The following is a 20,961-nucleotide window of genomic DNA, read 5'->3' as shown; positions in this document are numbered from 1 at the left end:
TCCGGTCCGGTCCAGCCTAAATTCATTTGTAAATAATAATAATTAACAAGTTCTCAACCTCTCATGCACCCAATTAATTATCTTTTTAGTTTTCATAAAATTAATGTAACTAATTAGGTAAATAATAATAAAGTTACGATGTAATAATTAATTTTTTAATTTGTATATTATTACAAATTTAATAAATAACTCAGACCCATCAAGCCAACCAAGGCCCAGCCCACATATATAACAGGTCAGGTTTCAGCTCAGTACCTAACGGCCCGGGCCTAAAATCTTTGCCCAAACCTGGCCCATTGCGGGTCAGGTTTCGGCCTGGTACCTAATGGGCCCGTGCCTAAAACCTTGCCCCAAATCCAGCCTATTGCGGGCCGGTTTGGATTGACCCATCGCCATCCGGCCCAATTGCATGTTCCATCCAGTTTTTTGCTTGAAAAAGTATACATTTGCTTCTAAGGAATGTAATACAGTCCATCAATTTTATTCTAGAAAAGAAACCCTTTTCTCTTTAAACAAAATTGCCTGCTTCTTTGATCGGAAGTAGGTTTTGGCTGAGCCAGGATCAGATGCCATCACATGGCACACTTTGCCCTCCATCTTTGGCTGACAGTGTCAGTTTAGGGGGCTCAAAAGCAGATGGAGGGCAGCCAGGTGCGGAGGTACACTCGAAGTGTGACACACTATAAGAAATCGGGGCAAGTTTCACACAGATATTTTCCTGTGGATTATAGTTGTGAGATCTATCGCAATTATTTGCACTTTTTAATGTCTATATTATTGTATTCTAGTTATTAAATTTGCAGATATTTTCTCCATATTGTTTTCGAACCAAAATTAATTCCCTTCCCTAGAATCTCAAGAACGATATTTAAGACCGGTACCATGAATGAAAATGAATCTGGAAGAAGACAGCTTGCGTCAAAGGCAGGCACTTGATCTAATATAATATACATAAAAAACTTAGAAGGGGGAATTTTGTACAAATATTAGGAACAGTTCACTAATATCTAATTTCAAACTCTATAAGCACGAAATTTCTCAACAGATTCAGAACTAATTGCATTTGCAACAAACGGTCACGAGACCTCACTTCTCTGTGAATTGTTCACGACTCTCCATCCGATGCAACCTCCTGAATAATTTGTGCATCAATCTTCATGATTTTCTGGAATAGGGGCACCGAATCTCACATTCGCAGGCCGCGCTACAACTACATTTTCATCAGCAAAAATCGATCTAATAACAGCAGGAGTTTGGAGCGGTCGTCTGCCAGTCATCCGAGGATATACATCTTCTAGGAAGTAATAAGCATGACCAGCTGCCATACCCTGCATGGATACGGGATTCTCAATTTTAGTTAATTGTTCACATAACTATTAGTAACTCCCAAAATATTATAAAGCGGAATCAATCAGTTGACAGCAGCAAAGTTGATTCTGCCGCTAACCTGATTGTGCTATATTATCAGAAAAATTATGGTGCTGAAGTAGAAAGTAACAAAATGCTGTTAACATACCAGAAGATCAATCCAAGGACTGCTACCCACAAGTATGGAGAAGCCCAGAAGAACCTGCAGGCACGCATCTATTGAGATCAGCAATGGAATAAAAGCATTTTATTTCCAGTATAAATGATTGGAGGAGGATTCATGTGGAAGACCCAGAATGATTTTATTTTTTGGTTCATATCGCCGACCCCAATTGTTTTGGGATGAAGGTGTAGTTGTTGTTGTTGTTGTTGTTTTGTTGTTGTATAAATGATGCGCTTTTCTTAGTTAAATTCCGAGAAATGTATCAAACATGTGACAATCGACAAGCATTCGCCAACAAAGCATATGGTTAAAAACAGAAATTCTATTCAACCAAGCAAGCAGTATAAAGTATAAACATTTGATGTAGAGTGTAACCGATTTAGAATAAAATAGAAAAGCTTTTATGTGTATTTCACAACAAAATTGCTCATGCAGTTATGGATGCACCATTAGTTTTATACCGACGAGTTTTTTTGGATACTCAAGTACACATTTGAAACATTCACAGATGATGTGCCAAACTTAAGGTTTCATGGTAATTCATGGGATAAACTTATTGATGCCTCGTCATACATCCAACCAACAGATGCTCGCACATTATTTTGCCTACAACTAAATGAACATTCAACCAGCCGCATATCAACTTTTTCCAAAGACTTGATAAAAGATGTACAGGTACAACTCACTAAGCAAATTTGGAATATATCCTAAGTAGTTAATTTGCTTCAAGTTTGTGAACTCGCTTCCAGCTAGTAATTGGTTTCATTACCATCTTGCTTTCATGATATTCATCAATACAAACACCTGGACTATCGATCTGCTCTAAATTTAAAATTCTGAATTCTTTGTGATGATCAAGATGTAAACATTTGATGCCAATAACATCTTTAGCACAGTAGCTTATTCAAGTGCCCTAGGTGCAGCCATGGAACTAATAAAAGCTTACCTAAAGCATGTTGCACCATTGGGTCTGTGAAGGCATAAATGCAGCTACTCAGAAGGAAACTCCCACCAAAAGAACAGGTCTACAGAATGAACCCTGTCTGAGCCATCTCAGCAGAGACTGCAGTCCACAGGCTGCTAAAAAGGCTCAAGAGAGCCATCTAATCAGCATATTCATTATTAAGGAGTGCCTCCTAAAGCGAACCCACCATTCTAAACTGAGATTCAATGATTGAGAACCAACTTGGACAATCCAACAAATCGAAATTGAAGAAAAAATAGAGAAAGATGAATTGAAACCACACTACCTATCCAACAATGAAGATATAGAAGCTTCAAAATGAGGACCAGCCATCTTATGAGCTTGATACATTGGCCCCAAACACCAAAGAAGCCAATATCATGGTTGTAACATATTTGTATTTGCCATTTGAACTAGCAGGTGATCTCCAAGGTAGATTTTTCTAGTTGCCAAATGCTCAAGCAGCGATATCTGTTTGAAGCATGATGTAGATTGACGAATTACCCATATTTTTCATTAAAAAAAGAAACCCTTAAGCACTGTTAGACTGCCACTTTAAGGTATTTGGGTCAATACATCTGAGTGGCAATGATAAGGCAAGCGAATAAAAGTTTTAGTGAGACTGAGATTATGTATTCTTCAAGGAAGAGAAAAGAGGCTCTTCATTACAAAGATTTGCATTAACTCAATATCTAAAATAATAAATTAGCATAGAGATGGAGACATCCCATTAACATGAATAGTGCTAGAGATCGATCACCTAACACTCCACAGTCCACACCAATGTTTTAGAAGTTTTTGATAGGGTTTTTAATGTTTATATCATACCTATGCATAAGAAAGGTCAGTCAGATTATCTTTTGCCAACAAATATTCATCCAGTGTAAATTAAAGCATGTTGGTTACGTGGTCACCAGGTCTTGGATGGTAAGCTAATGTCCATGGCCTGCAGTGACAGGTCACAGAACAGAACACATGACATGAAAAACTGATCTAATATGAGACCACACTATATGCTGTTAAATCTAGATTCAGATGTTATGAGACCATGAATTAGCATGTTCTTCACCCCTTTCACTAGTGATAGGAATGATGCTTCAGCAACAAAAATGGAAGATTCAAAAATTGCATCTCTTGATTTGAAGTCAAACATTATCTACCGTTACAAAAAAATCTTCATGATTATGTGAATGATAACCACTGTTGTCTTATCCATCACTACTGCATTCCTTATTCCAGTAAAGCCATTCTGATTTACAGAAATGCAACTCACCCAAGGTAGATAAGCAGCTGTAAATGTAAAAAGGCCCAAGAAACTCATGTGAATAAATGGATTTCTCTTGCTCCACACGTACACCTGCAAACCCAAATTTTGGAAGGAGAAACAAAATCATCTCAAATTTGTAGTGATAACCTGAACAGAAATCACAGCATTGTTAAGGAACTTATAAAGAAATATAGCCTTGTTAGGTTTGAAGAAACTAACCATCATGAATGTCAAAGAATTGCTGAGGAAGAAGATTCTCGCAAAAGACTCAGATACATATGGTATCATACCACCAACAAGTACGATTCCAGTCAAGACAGATGCTCCAAATAACAGCATGTAAAAGAAATCAGCTGTACGTCCCCTGAATGAATTCTCTTCAAGGAGTTTGCAGTAACGAGCAAGGAAAAACATGTGGAAAAGGAAGTCCAAGTCTGTAAAGCCCAGACAAAATCTCTTCAGAATTGTGAACCAAATGCTGTCGATCCTCATACACAACCGAAAAGAAAAAGGAAAATTGCAACCACTGTATCATTTATATACAACTACATTCATAACTCCAGTCCTCCTAAACAAAGAGCAACCTACATAAGGATGACCTTACTCCATAGAAGAAAAACATTTTCCTTGTCGGTAACATAGAGAAAACTAAGCAACCCCTACACACTCATGTAACAAAAAAAACAAATAAGACCACACAAAAGACCAGAATTACGCTCAATTGACTGTGTGAACGTTTGGTGGGTACATGTACATTCCACAGAAAGAGTCAAGCTTAGACTATAAGTGTTAGAGGAACCAAATCCAATCCATACCTAAATGGATTAAGCCCACACGCTGGGAGAGACCTCTCCCACATGGAAACCTCTATAAACGTTGGAAAAGGTTTCTTTCATGAAGAAACCAATCAAGACAAAAATGAAGAAATTAGGAAGGTTCAAGAAGATAAACAATCCTTGGTTGTTAAGGATTCCTTAGATGAAAGGGTTTCCAAAAATCGTGTAACTCATAATTATTTAATGGAACCTACTCCCTCTGAAATTGGTTGAGATAGAAAGGGGAGAGAACCTTCCCGTGGATGTAGGCCTGACAAGACAAACCACGTTAAACATTGTTGTGTGTGTGAGTGCATCATGTAATTGTGTGTGCGCTTTCATGGTATCAGAGCACCACACGTGGGTGGCTTGTCTTTCCTCAAGCTAAAGTGGTGATCTTCACCATTGAAGTTGCAGCAACACACGTGGGTGGCTTGCCTTTCCTCACGCTGAAGTGGTGATCTTCACCATTGAAGTTGCAGCAATAGCTTCTGCATGTTGGAGCCGTCTGCTGCATAGATCGGTGGAGTTTTGCTTCATCAAACTGCTGTCCTTCTTCTCATGTTCTCCTTCAGCTAGTGCGGTGTTCGTTGCTGCCTTCTGTTCCACACTCAGCCAGATAGTGTTGTGAGGGCTGTGTGAACCGTGTTTCGGGTTGCAATGTAGGATACTCAGAAATCTGATAAGAGTGAAGGTGGTATGTCCTCTTTGATCCCCTCTGCTTCTAATCTACAATATTTTTTGTCAAGCAAGTTGTCATGTGACAACTATCTCCTATGGGAATATCAATTTATTCCCCTTCTCAATACTTGTGATTTCATGGGATATGTGGATGGCCCAAAACCCATGCCTGCAAAGTTTAAGGATCAATCCAATACTGTTCTAAATCCAGATTATGTTAAATGGATTAAACAAGATCAACTGCTTGAGTTGGTTGATCTCTTCGCTAACCGAACTGGTGCATTGTCAAGTGGTCAGTTTAAGAATATCATTTGAAGTTTGCCAATCCCTAAAAAAATCATATGTGCTCATTCTCGAGCGAAAATTCTGCAACTCAAAGGATAGTTGCAAGATCTTAAAAAGGGAAATAGCAGTGTGGATGAATATTTCCAATGAGCAAGATTAATTGCTCACCAACTTGTTAGTGCCTCTCGACTTGTCCCCAAAGAAGAGATGATTATATACTTGCTTAGAGAGTTAGAGGCCTTCCAGGAGAATATGTTGCTTTTGAAACCTCTATAACCACCAGATTGGATCATATTTCTATTTCTGAGTTACATAGTCTCTTAGTGAAGAGGCTCGGGTGAAAGATCAAGAAATCAAAGAAACTGTAAATCCCTCAGCTAATGTCACTCAGTTTCAAGGTCAGAAGAATCAGAATAATTATCAAAATCGAAGAAACTTTAGAGGAAATAACTATCATTCTAGAGGACGAGGTAGGTCGCAAGGTCGATCCAACTTCCAACAGAAACACAGAAACTTCTTCAGAAAAGATTGTGTGTCAAGTGTGCGACATGCCTGGCCATAGTGCTAGGCAGTGCAGTCAGTGTGCCCTTCTCTTTCAAGGAGGTCTGCAAGCATATCATACGAGGACAACGACCTTTAGTGATGATGGTTGGTATCCAAATTCAGGAGCGACAGATCATGTCACCAACGACCTCAACAATTTGACGTTGCATTCGGAATATCAAGTTCGTGATGGAATAAAAATCGGCAATGGGACAGGTTTGCGAATCTCTCATACTGGTTCCTCTATTGTTTGTTCTTCAGATTCATCTTTCAGATTAGATAATATTTTGCATGTTCCCAAAATAACTCAAAAATTATTATCTGTGAGCAAGATTACTGAAGATAATAATGTTCTTTTTTAATTTCATCCTAATGGTTGTTATGTGAAGAATTGAACTATGGGGAAAACTTTGATCATAGGCAAAACTGATCAAGGGCTCTATAAAATCGATCTTGGCATCAAGAGTAAAGAGGCATTAGTTAGAGAAAAAATCACAGTGGATCATTGGCATCAGTGTTTTGGTCATGCTTCTTTCTGATTAGTTAGACATATTTTGAATAGGTATGGTTTGCCTTATGACAATAAAACTCTATACGATATTTGCATGGCTTGTCAGCAAGGGAAAAGTCATAACCTTCCCTTTGATCGCTCACTTACTGTTATTTCAGGACCATTAGATGTTATTTAGTCCGATATTTGGGGTCCATCTCCTATAGTGTCTCATGGTGGATATCGTTATTATGTGCACTTTATGGATGCACACACAAAATACACATGGATATATTCCCATAAAAGGACTTCACTAGAAACAGTCATTCTTGTAAAACCCACGTTTAAAAAAAAATCCGACCCGGGTCGGGTCTGGATCTGACCCGGGCCCGTTCTCATTAGTTTTTTTTTTAACCCGACGCAAGGGGAGGATTTTTAAGAAAACCCTCTCCCCTGTGCGCCGTACCTCGTCCGCGCCGCTCCACCCCCTTGGTGGGATAAGGGAAACCCCTTGAGGGTTTCCCCGAAGATCGCTCCCCCCCCCCCCCGAGCTCTTTAAGAGCATGGCAGGAGGGGAGGGGGGGGGGGGGGGGGAACCTCCCTTCTCTCCTCCTCCTCCCCCTCGCTCCCTCTTCCCTCGTCTGCTTGCCGAAGCCCGACGTTGGTGGCTTCCCCATCACGTGCTGGCTCCTTCTCTGGCAGGCCACCGGTGACTACCATCCTCTCTCGTTTATCACCTCATCACTACTGCCGCTGCCTTCTCGACGACCCACAGGTAACCTTGAAGCTCCCTCTTTCATTCCCCCTCTGCTTTTCTCTCTGGGTCTACCAGGGAGGGAGGTGTTGAGTACCTCCCCTTGGTCGTCTCCCCCTTTCCACCTTGTATTCCGGTGGATTGGCAGGGACCGAGCCTCTGCCACCACCTTGGGCTTTATGGGTGTGTCGACAAGGCCAAATCGAGCCCTGTCACCCCCCCCCCCCCCACACACACACACACCTTCTTGTGTTTCTCAGCAGGGGGCGAAGCCCCCCTGTTTTTCCTTTGTTTTCCCGGCAGGCGGCGAAGCCCTCCCTGCCTTCATCCTGTTTTTAGGCAAGGGGTGAAGCCCCCTGCATCTTGTTTGTTCTCTGGCAGGGGGCTTCGCCCCCCTGCCTGTCTCGTTTCCAGCAGGGGGTGTCACCCCCTATCCGGTTGTGGCATGTTTGGCAGGGAGTTTTCGCTCCCCTCCCCTGCCTTCTCTATCCATGCAGGCAGGGAGCCCCTACTCCCTGCATCTGCTGCTTTTTGCCAGGCAGGGGTGAGGCCCTTGCCTCTGGCACCCTTGTCGGCAGGGTGCAGAGTTTCTGCCTCTGCAACCTGCAGGTACGAGGCCTTGCTGCCTCTGTTGCTTTTCTGCAGGGAGTTGAGCTCCCTGCCTACCCTTGTGGTCCGATACTACTGCAGGTGTTACCGGACCCGCTGCTGGCTTTCGGTGTGCATACTAACGTTCTAAGCATCGGAGGTCGAACGGTGGATCCTGCTCGCCCTCCGTGGCTCGAACTCGTGCTTGCCTACGCTCAGAGACTATCGCAACCTCACAACTTTCCGAGGTAGGGTAAAGTCGCACAAGGGGCAATAGATGGACCTAATTAAGTTGAAATAATTAAAATGTTCATGCTAGATGTACTTAGATTTATATTGCTTTTGCGTTGCGTGTTTTCTTGTCTGCATATTTATGAGTCGAGGTACGGTTTCACTCTTCGAGTATTAATTTGCGTATTTGCTTATGTGGTTGAGGTGTGGTTTCATACCTTTTGCAATACTTATGCCCTTAATTGCTTGCATATATACTTGCCTGTATGTTCTTTTGGGCGATGTATGTTTTTGTACCTCGTGTATTACCTATGACCTTACTTGTTGGCTTGTATATTTGGCTATGGTGTAATCTCGTACTTTGAGTATTGCCTACAATTTGTAGTTGTTCGAGGTACGGTTTACTACTTTGTGCATTACTTATGTGCTTTTCGTTCGATGTGCGGCTTCGCAAATCGAGAGTTGCTTTGAGTTTTGCCATCCTGGTATAATGTGCACAGGCTCCTATTCATTTTAAGTATGTACCTACATAAATACAGTCACGTGCATATCTTGTTTTGCTTGTTTTCAAGATAATGGAAGTTGCGCTTGTGCGCTATAGTTCTTTTAAAGAGGGTTTCCTTCTGCGAACCCAGTGCTCTTTAAAATGCACAACTTTTGCAAAGTTAAGTTTTAAGTCTTGCCGGATTGCGAAGTCACATTTGGGTTCTCCCAAGTCCACACACTTGGGAGGAATATTTTATAACCCCGATTCGAGTTGCGACCCAATTCGAATAACCTCAATCAGGGGCATGAGCCTATGAGTGAGTGGGGTTTTGTTGAAGGACCCATTCTTCATTTATTAAACCTAGTGTCGCGTGTCGTGCGAATCATGTTGACACTAAGATAAATTTTGGATGCAAGATTGATAGTGATGTGCCTTGTGTAAATGACTCAATGTGGCATTGTGGCATTTAAGGATGAATTGTGCCAAATGAGCACTTCTATACTCTTTGGATCGTTATGAAGTTGTGTATTGGGGGTTCCTTTTGAGAAGCCTACGCACCCCCATTTTTTGGTATAGCGTACTTTTAGACATGCACATGTTAAGTACTTTGTTGATCGGACGAGAGATCCGAGACGACCTTGTATCATGAAATATGCAAAATATTGTTGAAATGAATTCAAGACTTATCTTGCCAAATTGTGTTGTATTACTTCTTTCGCAGATAATATCTGTTGGGGTTTCTTTTGTGAAACCATTTCCCTTTCATCGTAATCGTACTTTTGACAAGTTTGATCGTACTTTTTGACAAATACGTCTTCTTAAGTTGCGATGATTGGATGAGTAGGTTGTGGCAACCTCAATGAGTGCAAATAACAAAATGTTGTGATCACCTTAATAGGTGATGATTCTGCCTTCATCAAAAAGATGCTCGAGTTGGGTCAAAAGACCAGAGTATGTAGAATGGGTCTTCAGTTAACTACCTCTGATGTACTCATTCAAACCGCTGAATCCTGTCAGGAGAGAGGATGAGAAGGTACAAAAACTTTGATAGACAAGCCATTAATGACGGTTACGAGCAAAAGACTCGGCTTTCCCAGTCATCAAAGTTAGGGGAAGAGGACTACCATAATTATTCTAGGTAGTAGCTCTCCATGTTCAGAATGCATCCATTGTTTATGCTGCTTTGGGGATTTCTCTCTTGGTCGCCGATTGTCCTCTTAGGTGCAGACTCAGTCAGTTATCTGAGTTATCATAAAAAACATAACATAATAAACCCTCTGATCAGTCTAGGTTGTTTCTAGAGTCGTGTCTTGTGCGTACCCGCTTGGCGGGTTAATATCAAAATATAATTTAAATCTGATCACACAATTTGTTGAGTTATGCACGTATGAAGGTTATAGCATCCAACTGGTTTCAATACTTATGGAATTATGAGTGTGGTTGATGTAGCATTGTATTTTGCTAGTTAAATTGCTTATACAATTCTTTGCTTATAATAGTTAGCCTACTTATGTCAGTGAAATGCTTGTAATAATTTTAGCATTGTGCTCATAATAGTTTGCTCCATGACTCTGTTGAAATCAAATTGTTATTTAATTGCCTGTCTACTGGACATATTAAATTATTTTGCTTAATTATATTCTATATCGTCTTGTATGTACACCTAACAGTTGTTCGTGAAACTGACCCATTTTATGGGCAGGTGATGTATAGGTGATACAGTCTACGATGGCACGATGGCGTGATGAGATCAAGATAAAGCTATTTCCCTAACGTTTTGCTCCTGAGGACATGGTAAATTTGGTATAAAGTGTATTTCAAAAATTCTCTTTTAATTAAACCTTGAGTTACTAAAACTATTTTAGTAAACTTCTTTTTTGTTTCAACAAATATAATGAGTTGTAAAATCTCATGAAAAAATTCTCAATTATTGAAACTGTATTTGAAACCATTTGATTTCAATAGTTATGCGGAATTCGACAAAGAAAAGTTTACGTTGTAATGCGCTCAAGGTCCATTGACTTGTTTTAAAAATATCATTTTCCGCTGAAGTACTATTTAAGCTCTGATAATCGTATAATTTCAAAGCTTTCTAAACTATTCTAAAAGTTAAAAGTCCTGGATTTTTGGGGCGTTACAATTCTAGTTCAAACTGAACTAGATGACATAAAGACAAAAAATAAAAATAAAGGAAAAAAGTTACAGAAAAGAATCAACAACAACAACAACTACGCCTTCATCCCAAAACAATTGGGGTCGGCGATATGAACCAACAAAGAAAATCATTATGGGTCTTCCACATGAATCCTTCTCCTCCATTCATTTCTATTCAATGCCATGTCCTCGGTGAGGTTCAAAGCATTCATATTCTTTCTTATCACCTCCATCCATGTCTTCCTAGGCCTACTCCGACCTCTTTTAACTAATATATTTATATATATTTATAATAATATTATTATATATATGTACAGTTTTACATTTTAACACTCTCTCTCAAACTTACGGTAGAATGAGCAAAAGTTTGTCTAAGAGAAAGTGAAATCGGGGAGCAGCGAGAGGCTTTGTAAACAAGTCTGCTAACTGATATTTTGAAGTGATATATGGCAGATCAATTATCCCATGTAAATATTCCTCTCTGACGTAGTGACAATCCATTTCGATGTGTTTGGTGCGTTCGTGGAATGTTATGTTACTGGCAATATAGATCGCACTTTTGTTGTCACAACACATTTGTGAAGTCTTTGTTGCTTCAGCTCCCATGTCAGCAAGCAGTCGTCGGAGCCAAACTACTTCCATGGTCGTGGTTGTCATGGCTCTGTATTCAGCTTCGGTGGATGAGAGAGATACCTTCTGTTGCTTTTTACACCTCCACGAAATCAATGATTCCCCTAAAAAAACACAAAAACTAGTGGTTGAGTGTATGTTATTGGGATCATCTCCCCAATCAGCATCAGTATATGCAATTAAATCAAGAGAAGAGGAGGAAGATAAGAAAAGTCCTCGTAAAAGAGAGGTCGGGATGTATCTGATAATACGCATGACTGCTCCCATATGAACAGAAGTAGGAGCATGTTAAAATTAACTTGTTGTGTGAACATGTGTTATATTTGGTCTGGTAATTGATAGATAGGAAAGTGCCCCAAAAAGCTGTCTGTAAGGAGTAGGGTCTGCAAGAAGTTCTCCATCATCAATCTTCATTTTAACATTAACAACTTCTGGAGTGTCGACTTTCTTATTATCAGTAATACCAGACCTGGAAATAATATCAAAAGCAAATTTAGTCTGAGATAATAAATATTTTTTAGAAGAATAAGCAACTTCAATGCCTAAAAAATATCTCAATAAGCCTAAATCAGTCATTTCAAAATGAGATTTAAGAAGTGTTTTGATCATTTTAACTCCCTGTTTATTGCTTCCGGTGATGATCATATCATCCACACAGAGAAGAAGCAACATGATCCCTGCATCAGAATTCTTAATAAACAAAGCAGTGTCAGTTAAACAAAATTGAAAACCAATATCAATCATAACACGACTAAACCTATCATACCAAGCTTTCGGTGCTTGTTTAAGTCCATAAAGAGTTTTTTCTAAGCGAAGGACTTTACCCTTAGGAATACTTAGACCAGGAGGGGGTTCCATGTATACTTTTTCAACTAGCTTTTCATTTAAAAAGGCATTTTTGACATTCATTTGAAAAATAGACCATTTTTTTATAGAAGCTAAGGCAATTAAGGTTCGGACAATTGTCATACGAGTCACCGGAGCAAAGGTTTTTTCATAATCAATGCCATATTTTTGGGCATAACCTTTGGCTACTAATCGGGTTTTATATCTTTCAAGAGTACCATCACTCTTGGTTTTAATTTTATAAACTCATCGACATCCTATAGTTTTATTCCCTGGAGGAAGATCTTGAATAGTCCATGTAGAAGCCTTTTGAAGGGCATCTAATTCAGCTTTCATGGCTTCTATCCATTTGATATCATTTTTTGCTTGAAAATATGTGGATGGTTCTTTATATGAGTGAATTAATGCAATAATTGTCGTATATGTGGGTGAGAATGACTCGTATGATACAAACTTTTCTGGAGGCCTCGAGACTCGGGATGATTGTCTAGTTGGAATGTTAGAATATTTTTCAAGTGCACATGAAGGATTAGACTCTTGTCGCCTGGAATATTGAATACTAGTATCCCTATGAACTTTTTCATTTTCAACATTATGATTAAGATCAATAATTCTTTGATCATCATCAAAGTTACAGTCAAGGTCATATTTATCAGATGTTGATGTTAGATCTAGCAAAAAGAAGTACTCAGTGACGTCTTTTAATTTTCTAATATCAAAGAAGCTCTCCTTTCCAAAAAAGAAAACATTTCTAGATACATATAGTCTATTATTTTTGAAGTCAAAACATCTATAATCTTTCTGATTTTCAGCATATCCTAAAAAGGCACAGAGAATCGCACGAGGGAAAAGTTTAGCATTTTTTGTCAGTAAATATGAAACATTTGGTTGAGGTGTATAAGGACAAGATCATTGATGTGTGATGCCATGCAATTTAAGATAATTTTGAAAATATGTGGATAAAAACTCTCCCCCTGAATCTGTGTGAAAAATAGCAATATCATTTTGAAACTTGTTTTTAACCATATTATGAAAAGTTTGAAAGTATGAAAATACTTCAAACTTATGTTTGAGAAAGTAAATCCACGTATGTCGGGAGAAATCGTCGACAAAAATAACATAGTAAACAAATTCTCCTTTAAAAATTACTGGTACAGGACCCCAAACATTCAAGTGTATTAATTCAAGTGGTCTTGAAGAAAAAAAGGTTTTGTTCTGAAATGGTAATCTTTTCATTTTGCCGAGAAAACAATCTTTATAATCAAATGTTTCAGAGTTACAAAATTTTCCTAGATTTGAAAAATGTTGGATTTTGGCTATATGTGGGTGACCAAGTCTCTTATGCCACAGTTCCAACTCTATTTTCTGAATATTATAACAAAAAACTTTCTTCGGCATTTCCAGAAAGAAAACATTTCTAGACACACATAGTCTATTATTTTTTAAGTCAAAACATCTATAACCTTTCTGATTTTCAGCATATCCTAAAAAGGCACAGGGAATCGCACGAGGGAAAAGTTTATCATTTTTGTCAGTAAATATGAAACATTTGCACCCAAATATTCTTAGTCTAGAGTAGTCTGAAGAAATGTTCATAAGTTTTTCAATGGGAGTGATATTTTGTAACGAAGAAGATGGCATCCTATTAATGAAATAAGTGGCAGTTAAGGCAACTTCTGCCCAAAAGCCTTTCGGGACTTGATTTGCTATTAATAAAGTCCTAGTAGTTTCTATAATATGGCGATGTTTTCGTTCCGCCAGTCCATTTTGTTGAGGTGTATAAGGACAAGATCTTTGATGTGTGATGTCATGCAATTTAAGATAATTTTGAAAATCTGTGGATAAAAACTCTCCCCCTGAATCTGTACGAAAAATAACAATATCATTTTGAAACTTGTTTTTAACCATATTATGAAAAGTTTGAAAGTATGAAAATACTTCAGACTTATGTTTGAGAAAGTAAATCCACGTATGTCAAGAGAAATCATCGACAAAAATAACATAGTAAACAAATCCTCCTTTAGAAATTACTGGTGCAGGACCGCAAACATCCGAGTGTATTAATTCAAGTGGTTTTAAAGAGAAAAAGGTTTTGTTCTGAAATGGTAATCTTTTTATTTTGCCGAGAATACAATCTTTACAATCAAATGATTCAGAGTTACAAAATTTTCCTAGATTTGGAAAATGTTGGATTTTGGCTATATGTGGGTGACCAAGTCTCTTATGCTACAGTTCTAACTCTATTTTCTGAATATTATAACCAAAAGCTTTCTTCGACATTTCCAAAAAATCCATGTAATAGAGTCCTTCTCTATGGCCTTCCCCAATCAGCTTGCCTGACTGGCGATCCTGTACCCAACAACCATGAGAAGAAAAGAAAATATTACACCCATAATCAGAAATTTGAGATACAGATAAAAGATTTAAATTTAATTTGGGAACATGTCTAATTTCTGGAATAGAAAATTTCTTTGTTTTATAAATTTTTTCAAAATTTCTTCTTCCTTCTATTTTAAGAGAAGTCCCATCAGCAGTAAAGACCTTTGACACACTTGTTTTATTTTTAACACATTTGGATAGGCTTTGATTATTTGAGGTCATATGAAAAGATGCACCAGAGTCAAGGAGCCAAGAAATTTTACATGGATCAGAAAAAGATGAGGTTGCTGCGTCGGTTGAAGCTTCAAATGAAGAAGAGGCACCTTTGATGAGAGGCTGAAGAATCTTCATTAGTTGGGCCAGAAAAACTGGTGCATCCTGATCTTTAGGCTCTGATCCAGCAATTGCAGCTCTTTTTTCTCTCAGCTCCTTAAGTTTGGGACATTGTGGCTTGTAGTGTCCTGGTTCATGATAGTGATGACAAATAACTTTCTTCTTATCATAGTCACCATTTTGTCGGTTAAAGTGAGGAGGCTTGTATGATCGAACATGATTCCTTGGTCTAGACACGGCTACAAGGAATCATCTTCAATTTTTGAAGAACCTTTCCGGAAACGATTTTCTTCCATTGTTAACTCTTCAATAGTTTCAACAATAGAAGGAATTTTTCCCCAGTGAAGGAGGGCCGATTTAGTGGTTTCAAATTTCGGCCTTAATCTAGTGATAAACTGGTAAAAATGTTCAGCATCGAGTTGTTTTTGACGAAGCTCAATGTCTTTGGCTCAATGTCACTTTGGTTCTAAAAGGAAAAGTTCTTCCCAAAGTTCGGACAACCTATTGTAATATTCATGAATAGTTTTGTCTCCTTGTGTCATCATTCGAACTTTTTCTTGGAGGTTGCACACATGTGCAATATCTTTAAGGGAATACATATTCTTAAGGTATTCCCATGCCTTATCGGCATGATCAAATTTGGCAAGACTTGAGCATTTTTAATGTCAACGTTATTAATAAGCCATGACATTATCTTCGCATGAGATATTCTCCATTCTTTCCATTTCTTCTCGTATGAGGCAAGAGCCTTGATTTTCTCTTCTTCCGATAGAGAGACCTCTTTATCTCCCTCCTTTTTAGTAAGAGATAGCTTAGGTTCTGAATCGAAACCATCCACAATCCCTCATAGGCCTTTTCCCCATATATGGTGCTTCATGATTGAAGCCCATGTTACATAGTTTATATCGCTTATTTTCATAGGCATGATGGTGACTTTATCATTGTCATCCATTGATTACAAGGAGAGAAGGAATAGAAATAGAAGAGAAACAAGAAGAGAAATGAAAAAGAAAGAAGAAAATACAATACAACAATATGTGAAATCTTTCCCAATGAAGTGATAAAACACTTCTCTTCAAGTGGCGAACACTTTTGCAAACGGGCACGGAAACCGAGGCAGTTCTTCCTCAAGATCTAATACTTCCGCGGCTCTGATACCATGAAATGAAATAGGGATCTTCGAAACACGAGCTTAGATTCACAAGGCGAAGTGTCATGAATGACACTAAAGCATAACCCTTAAAAAGGGTATAACTAGAAACAAAATAAAAATAAAAAGGTATTCTTTATTGATATGAAAAACCAATTGCTTAAGAAGTATTGGAATGGAATACAAGAGGGGTTGCAGCCCTTTATATATACAGCTGAAAAAGGAGGACTCAATAAAGTTGTTGTACACAGTCCAACTGCTCTAAATAGAGTTGTTGGACTGCGTCCAACAGCTCTATTGCTAGTCAAGTCTGGACAGGACTTGACTAGCAATAGTCATTCTAGTTCAAACTGAACTAGATGACATAAAGACAAAAAATAAAAATAAAGGAAAAAAGTTACATAAAAGAAAGAAATGAAATATATATTTATATATATATATATAATAATATTATTATATATATGTGTACAGTTTTACATTTTAACAAAACAAATCTGAAGTTTTGGGAATTTTTCAAAAATTTAATGCTTTGGTATAAAAAAAATGGCATAACTTAAGTTTTTGCATATTGATTGGGGCGGTAAATATTGCTCAGTGCCAAAAATTTTGGATTCATGTGGTACTGGTCATCGTATTGTATGTCCTCACACACATGAACAAAATGGTTCAGTTGAGAGAAAACAATGGGTCTGTATCTTCTAGCTCATGTGGGTGTTCCTCAAACCTTTTGGCCCTATGCCTTTGCCACTGTTGTTTACCTGATTAACAAAATGCCTTCATCTATGACATCCTCTAAGGCTCCAAAAGAATTTTTGTTTCACACCAAACTTGATTACAAAGAACTTAGAGTTTTTTGGTGTGCACTATTTCCATGTTTGAGGCCTTACCGAATACATAAGCTTGATTTTAGATATGAATTGTGTGTTTTGGGGATATGCCAACCAACACCGAGGTTTTTATTGCCTAAATCTTGCCACAAAGAGGATCTTTATTAATCAACATGTTGTGTTTGATGAGAGTTGATTTCCTTTTAAAGAACTCACCTTGATTGACCCCTCTGGCCGGCTCCCAGCTATGCTGCCTCCCATCTTTCCTTTGCTGCCTCCTGTCTTAGTCACTGCAACCTCCCTATCGAACCTCAGTCCTTTTCTCAAGCCAACAAGGACCCCCGGTGTGTGCTGCTATGAATGATGAATTTCTTGTCTTACTTCAAAATAATACCTGGACTCTTGTGCCTGCTCATATAGCCTCTCATGTGGTTGATTGCAAGTGGATTTTTAAGGTCAAAAGATGTGCAGATGGTTCTCTGGAGCGCTATAAGACTCGTTTAATTGCCAAGGGATTTACCCAAACTGAGGATGTTGATTTCTTTGAAACATTCAGCCCTATGATCAAACCACACTCCATTCGTACAATGTTATCTATTGTAGTTAGTCATGGTTGAGGGATTCGTCAACTTGATGTTCATAATTCTTTTCTGCATGGTTATCTTCAAGAAGTATATATATCTCAACCTCCCAATTTTCAGAATCTTGTGTTTATTTGTCGTCTTCGGCGAGCTATCTATGGCCTTAAACAAGCTCCTAGGGCTTGGTTCCAGTGACTTAGCACTTTTTTGCTGGAGTTTGGCTTCACTGCATCTCGCTTGGATCCGTCCCTTTTCATTTATCATCGCTCGTTGGTTCTTATGTATCTCTTGGTCTACGTACATGACATTATCTTGACAGGGAGCTCTGTGATGATGATTCAAGATCTTCGCACTTTGGGTCATCGATTTGCTATCAAGAATCTCAGGCCCTTACACTATTTTATGGGTATTCAAGTGTCACAAGACAAGGATGGCTTATTTGTTTCCCAAAGAAAATATCTCCTGGAGCTTCTTCAAAAGAGCAATATGCTTGGTGAAAACCCCATATTCACACCTCTTCCAGTCAATCCATAGCTCTATGTTCATTCTGGCTCTGACTTTGGTGATCCCACACTTTACCACAGTACGGTTGGCGTTTTGCAATATGCTACCCTTACGCACTCAGATTTATCATTTTTGGTAAATCAAGTGTGCTAGTTTATGCATTGCCCTAAGGAAGAGCATTGGACTGCTGTCAAATGCATTTTGCAGTACATCAAGCACACCTTGGATATGGGTCTTCTCATTTAGTGGTCCTCCTGCTCCACGCTTTTTGTCTATTTTGACATAGATTGGGCTAACTGATGACAGGAAGTCCACTGGTGGCTTTGTAGTTTTTTTGGGTGCCAATATGATCTCCTAGAACTCTCATAAGCAACATGTCGTTGCTCGCTCTAGCATGGAGGTTGAATATAGAGCTCTTGCTAATGTGGCTGCTAAATTACCTTGGGTCAAACATATGCTTGTCGAACTTCGCCATCCTCCTGACTCCATCCCGATCCTTTGGTGTGACAACATCAGTGCCACTTACATGACTGCCAATCTGGTGCTTCATAATCGCATTAAGCATATTGAAATAGATGTCCACTTTGTTCAGGATTGCATTACCAAATGTGAACTTTGTGTTCGGTATATTTTGACGGTCGATCAATTAGCAGGTGTCCTCACCAAGCCATTGACATCAGTTCGGTTTGTTGCCTTATGATTCAAGCTTCGTATGTGCCACCGCCCATTCAGCTCGCAGGGGCATGTTAGAGGAACCGGATCCAATCCATACCTAAATGGATTAAGCCTACACGATGGGAAAGACCTCTCCCACATGGAAACCTCTATACATGTTGGAAAAGGTTTCTCTCGTAAAGAAACCAATCAAGATAAGAATGAAGAAATTAGGAAGGTTCAAGAAGATAAACAATCCTTGGTTGTTAAGGATTCCTTAGATGAAAGGATTTCCAAAAATCATGTAAACTCATAATTATTTAATGGAACCTCTCCTCCCTCTAAAACTGGTTGAGAGAGAAAGAGGAGAGAACCTTCCCGTGGGCATAGGCCTGACAAGCTGAACCACGTCAAACATTGCTGTGTGTGCGAGTGCATTGTGTAAATGTGTGTGCCATTTCAATAAGTATCGAAAACCCAATTTGCAATTACTTGGAGTTCCGTCCAGAAACAGAAAAGGAGAAACTCCAGAAGAACGCATCCCATGTAAAAGAAAAAAATACAAAATGCAATATGCATGGAAAACTAAATCAGAACAATGTGGGTAACAGGGAAAAAAATGCATCTCCAGATAACATGCATTAAAAATGCCAAATTTTCTCACATGCATCACCAAGAGAAGAAGGTAAAAAAATTAAAAATAAAATAAAAAAACCAATATGCTCAACCAGGAATCTCAACCTTTAGCAACAAAAGTCACGAAGTCCTAAAATCTCATGGAATGGGAATTACCCATCTTCCGGAAGTAGAAGAAATTGGTGATGAGGCGCCAGAACTCATACTGCTTCACGATCAGTCTGGGGTTCAAGTACAAGTTATACGGCGATATGATCTGAACAACGCCAAGAACCCAATATCACAAAATCAACAAAAAAGGGGGGGAGGATCAAAGAGAAAAACAAGGATTCTAGAAGAAAAGGAGAAAAAAAAAACTCAAATTTCCCCTCTTAAACGATCATAAACGAAGCCCAAGACCCACAGAGAAATCCACTAAAGGGCGGGCCGAGAAGAGAATACCTCCAGAGAACAACCGACGGTGGTGACAATGGCGGCAGTGAGGTACGATCGAGTGATGATGGGCATTTGCTTGTACCAATCCTCCACCGCCTGAGCCATCCCTCGATCAAATTAAGTAAGGGAAAATCGAGACAAAAAAAAAACAAAAAGAAAATTCGATCGCCGGATCAGAATGGGGCCTCGGTTGAGAGTGAAGGAATTCAACCAAAGTAAACGAATTTCTGCGAATTGAGAGAGAGAGAGATGCTCCACAAAAAAACGAAATACAAACAAAATAACTGTAACAAAAAAAAAAGAATGAATTTTCATGATCCCATTCCCATATCTTCGAAACAATTTTACCAAAATATTCTCCGAAGAATGCCTTCCCTCGGTGCCAGCTTTGGTTGGTGCGAGGGTGATAACGTCATTTTAAGTGACGAAAGCGCCCCCGTCACTTTCGCAGAAATGTCGTTGAGGTCCATCCGTGACCCACCCAACACTCCAACAGCCAACAGTCCCTCCCTCAAGGCATCGGACCCAAGACCAAAAGAGGCTTTGCTTGTGAGGGTGAGGCTTTGAACGGACTCCCTGTTGGTCAACCGAGTCTGGGTTAGATGAAAAGCCCTAAAAAAGACCCAACCAGGGTCACTGGAATCGCGATGATACATCTCGGAAAACATTTTTGAGACGAGAAACACTGCATTTTTTTAAATGCTTGAATTTCACTATGCATTGTATTTCGGGAATCGAGGTATGCACAGTGAGGGTGAGTTCAAGAGAGACAAAGGATAGATTGTGGTGCTTTAGAATCACCTTGATACACTTATCAATCTCACATCTAAAACGCAGGCATTAGGTTTATCTAGCTCCTCTTAGGTAGTCGGTTATCAATTTAATTGTCTTCTTTGTATTTTTAAATATGAGTTGTGAGTCCACCACTATTATAGTACTCTGGGCCGTTGGATTCTTTGATAAGATTCAAATAACTAACTCTAAATCCACCAATACATGATTTCATACTTTGGATCCAGTATTTAGATCCAAAATACCTATATGATATAAGTTTCATATGCGAGACCCTATAGCTACACTTGATCCAATACCATAATCAAACATCTTTCACTTAGTCATATGGGACGAACACCGACATTATATCATAAATTGTGCATCATGTATTGCATATAACACTTTATGATAAAATATGCATC

General features: G+C 38.9%; 1 protein-coding gene across 1 annotated transcript; it reads right to left on the bottom strand.

Moving 5' to 3' along the window:
- Nucleotides 1-913: 913 nt before the first annotated feature.
- On the bottom strand, nucleotides 914-20,051 carry LOC149830753 (derlin-2). The gene is made up of 6 exons (XM_090011864.1): nucleotides 19,772-20,051; nucleotides 19,487-19,586; nucleotides 3,982-4,196; nucleotides 3,769-3,852; nucleotides 1,517-1,570; nucleotides 914-1,328 (listed from the first exon to the last, which is right to left on the bottom strand). Exons 1-6 carry the CDS (start codon nucleotides 19,868-19,870, stop codon nucleotides 1,149-1,151), a joined length of 732 nt encoding a protein of 243 aa, XP_089867990.1. The 5' UTR covers nucleotides 19,871-20,051; the 3' UTR covers nucleotides 914-1,148.
- Nucleotides 20,052-20,961: the final 910 nt, after the last annotated feature.

The sequence above is a fragment of the Nuphar pumila genome, chromosome 7, assembly GCF_984573655.1.
Source record: "Nuphar pumila chromosome 7, dmNupPumi1.hap1.1, whole genome shotgun sequence".
Taxonomy (NCBI): Eukaryota; Viridiplantae; Streptophyta; class Magnoliopsida; order Nymphaeales; family Nymphaeaceae; genus Nuphar; species Nuphar pumila.
This window is presented reverse-complemented; position numbering and strand designations above follow the sequence as displayed.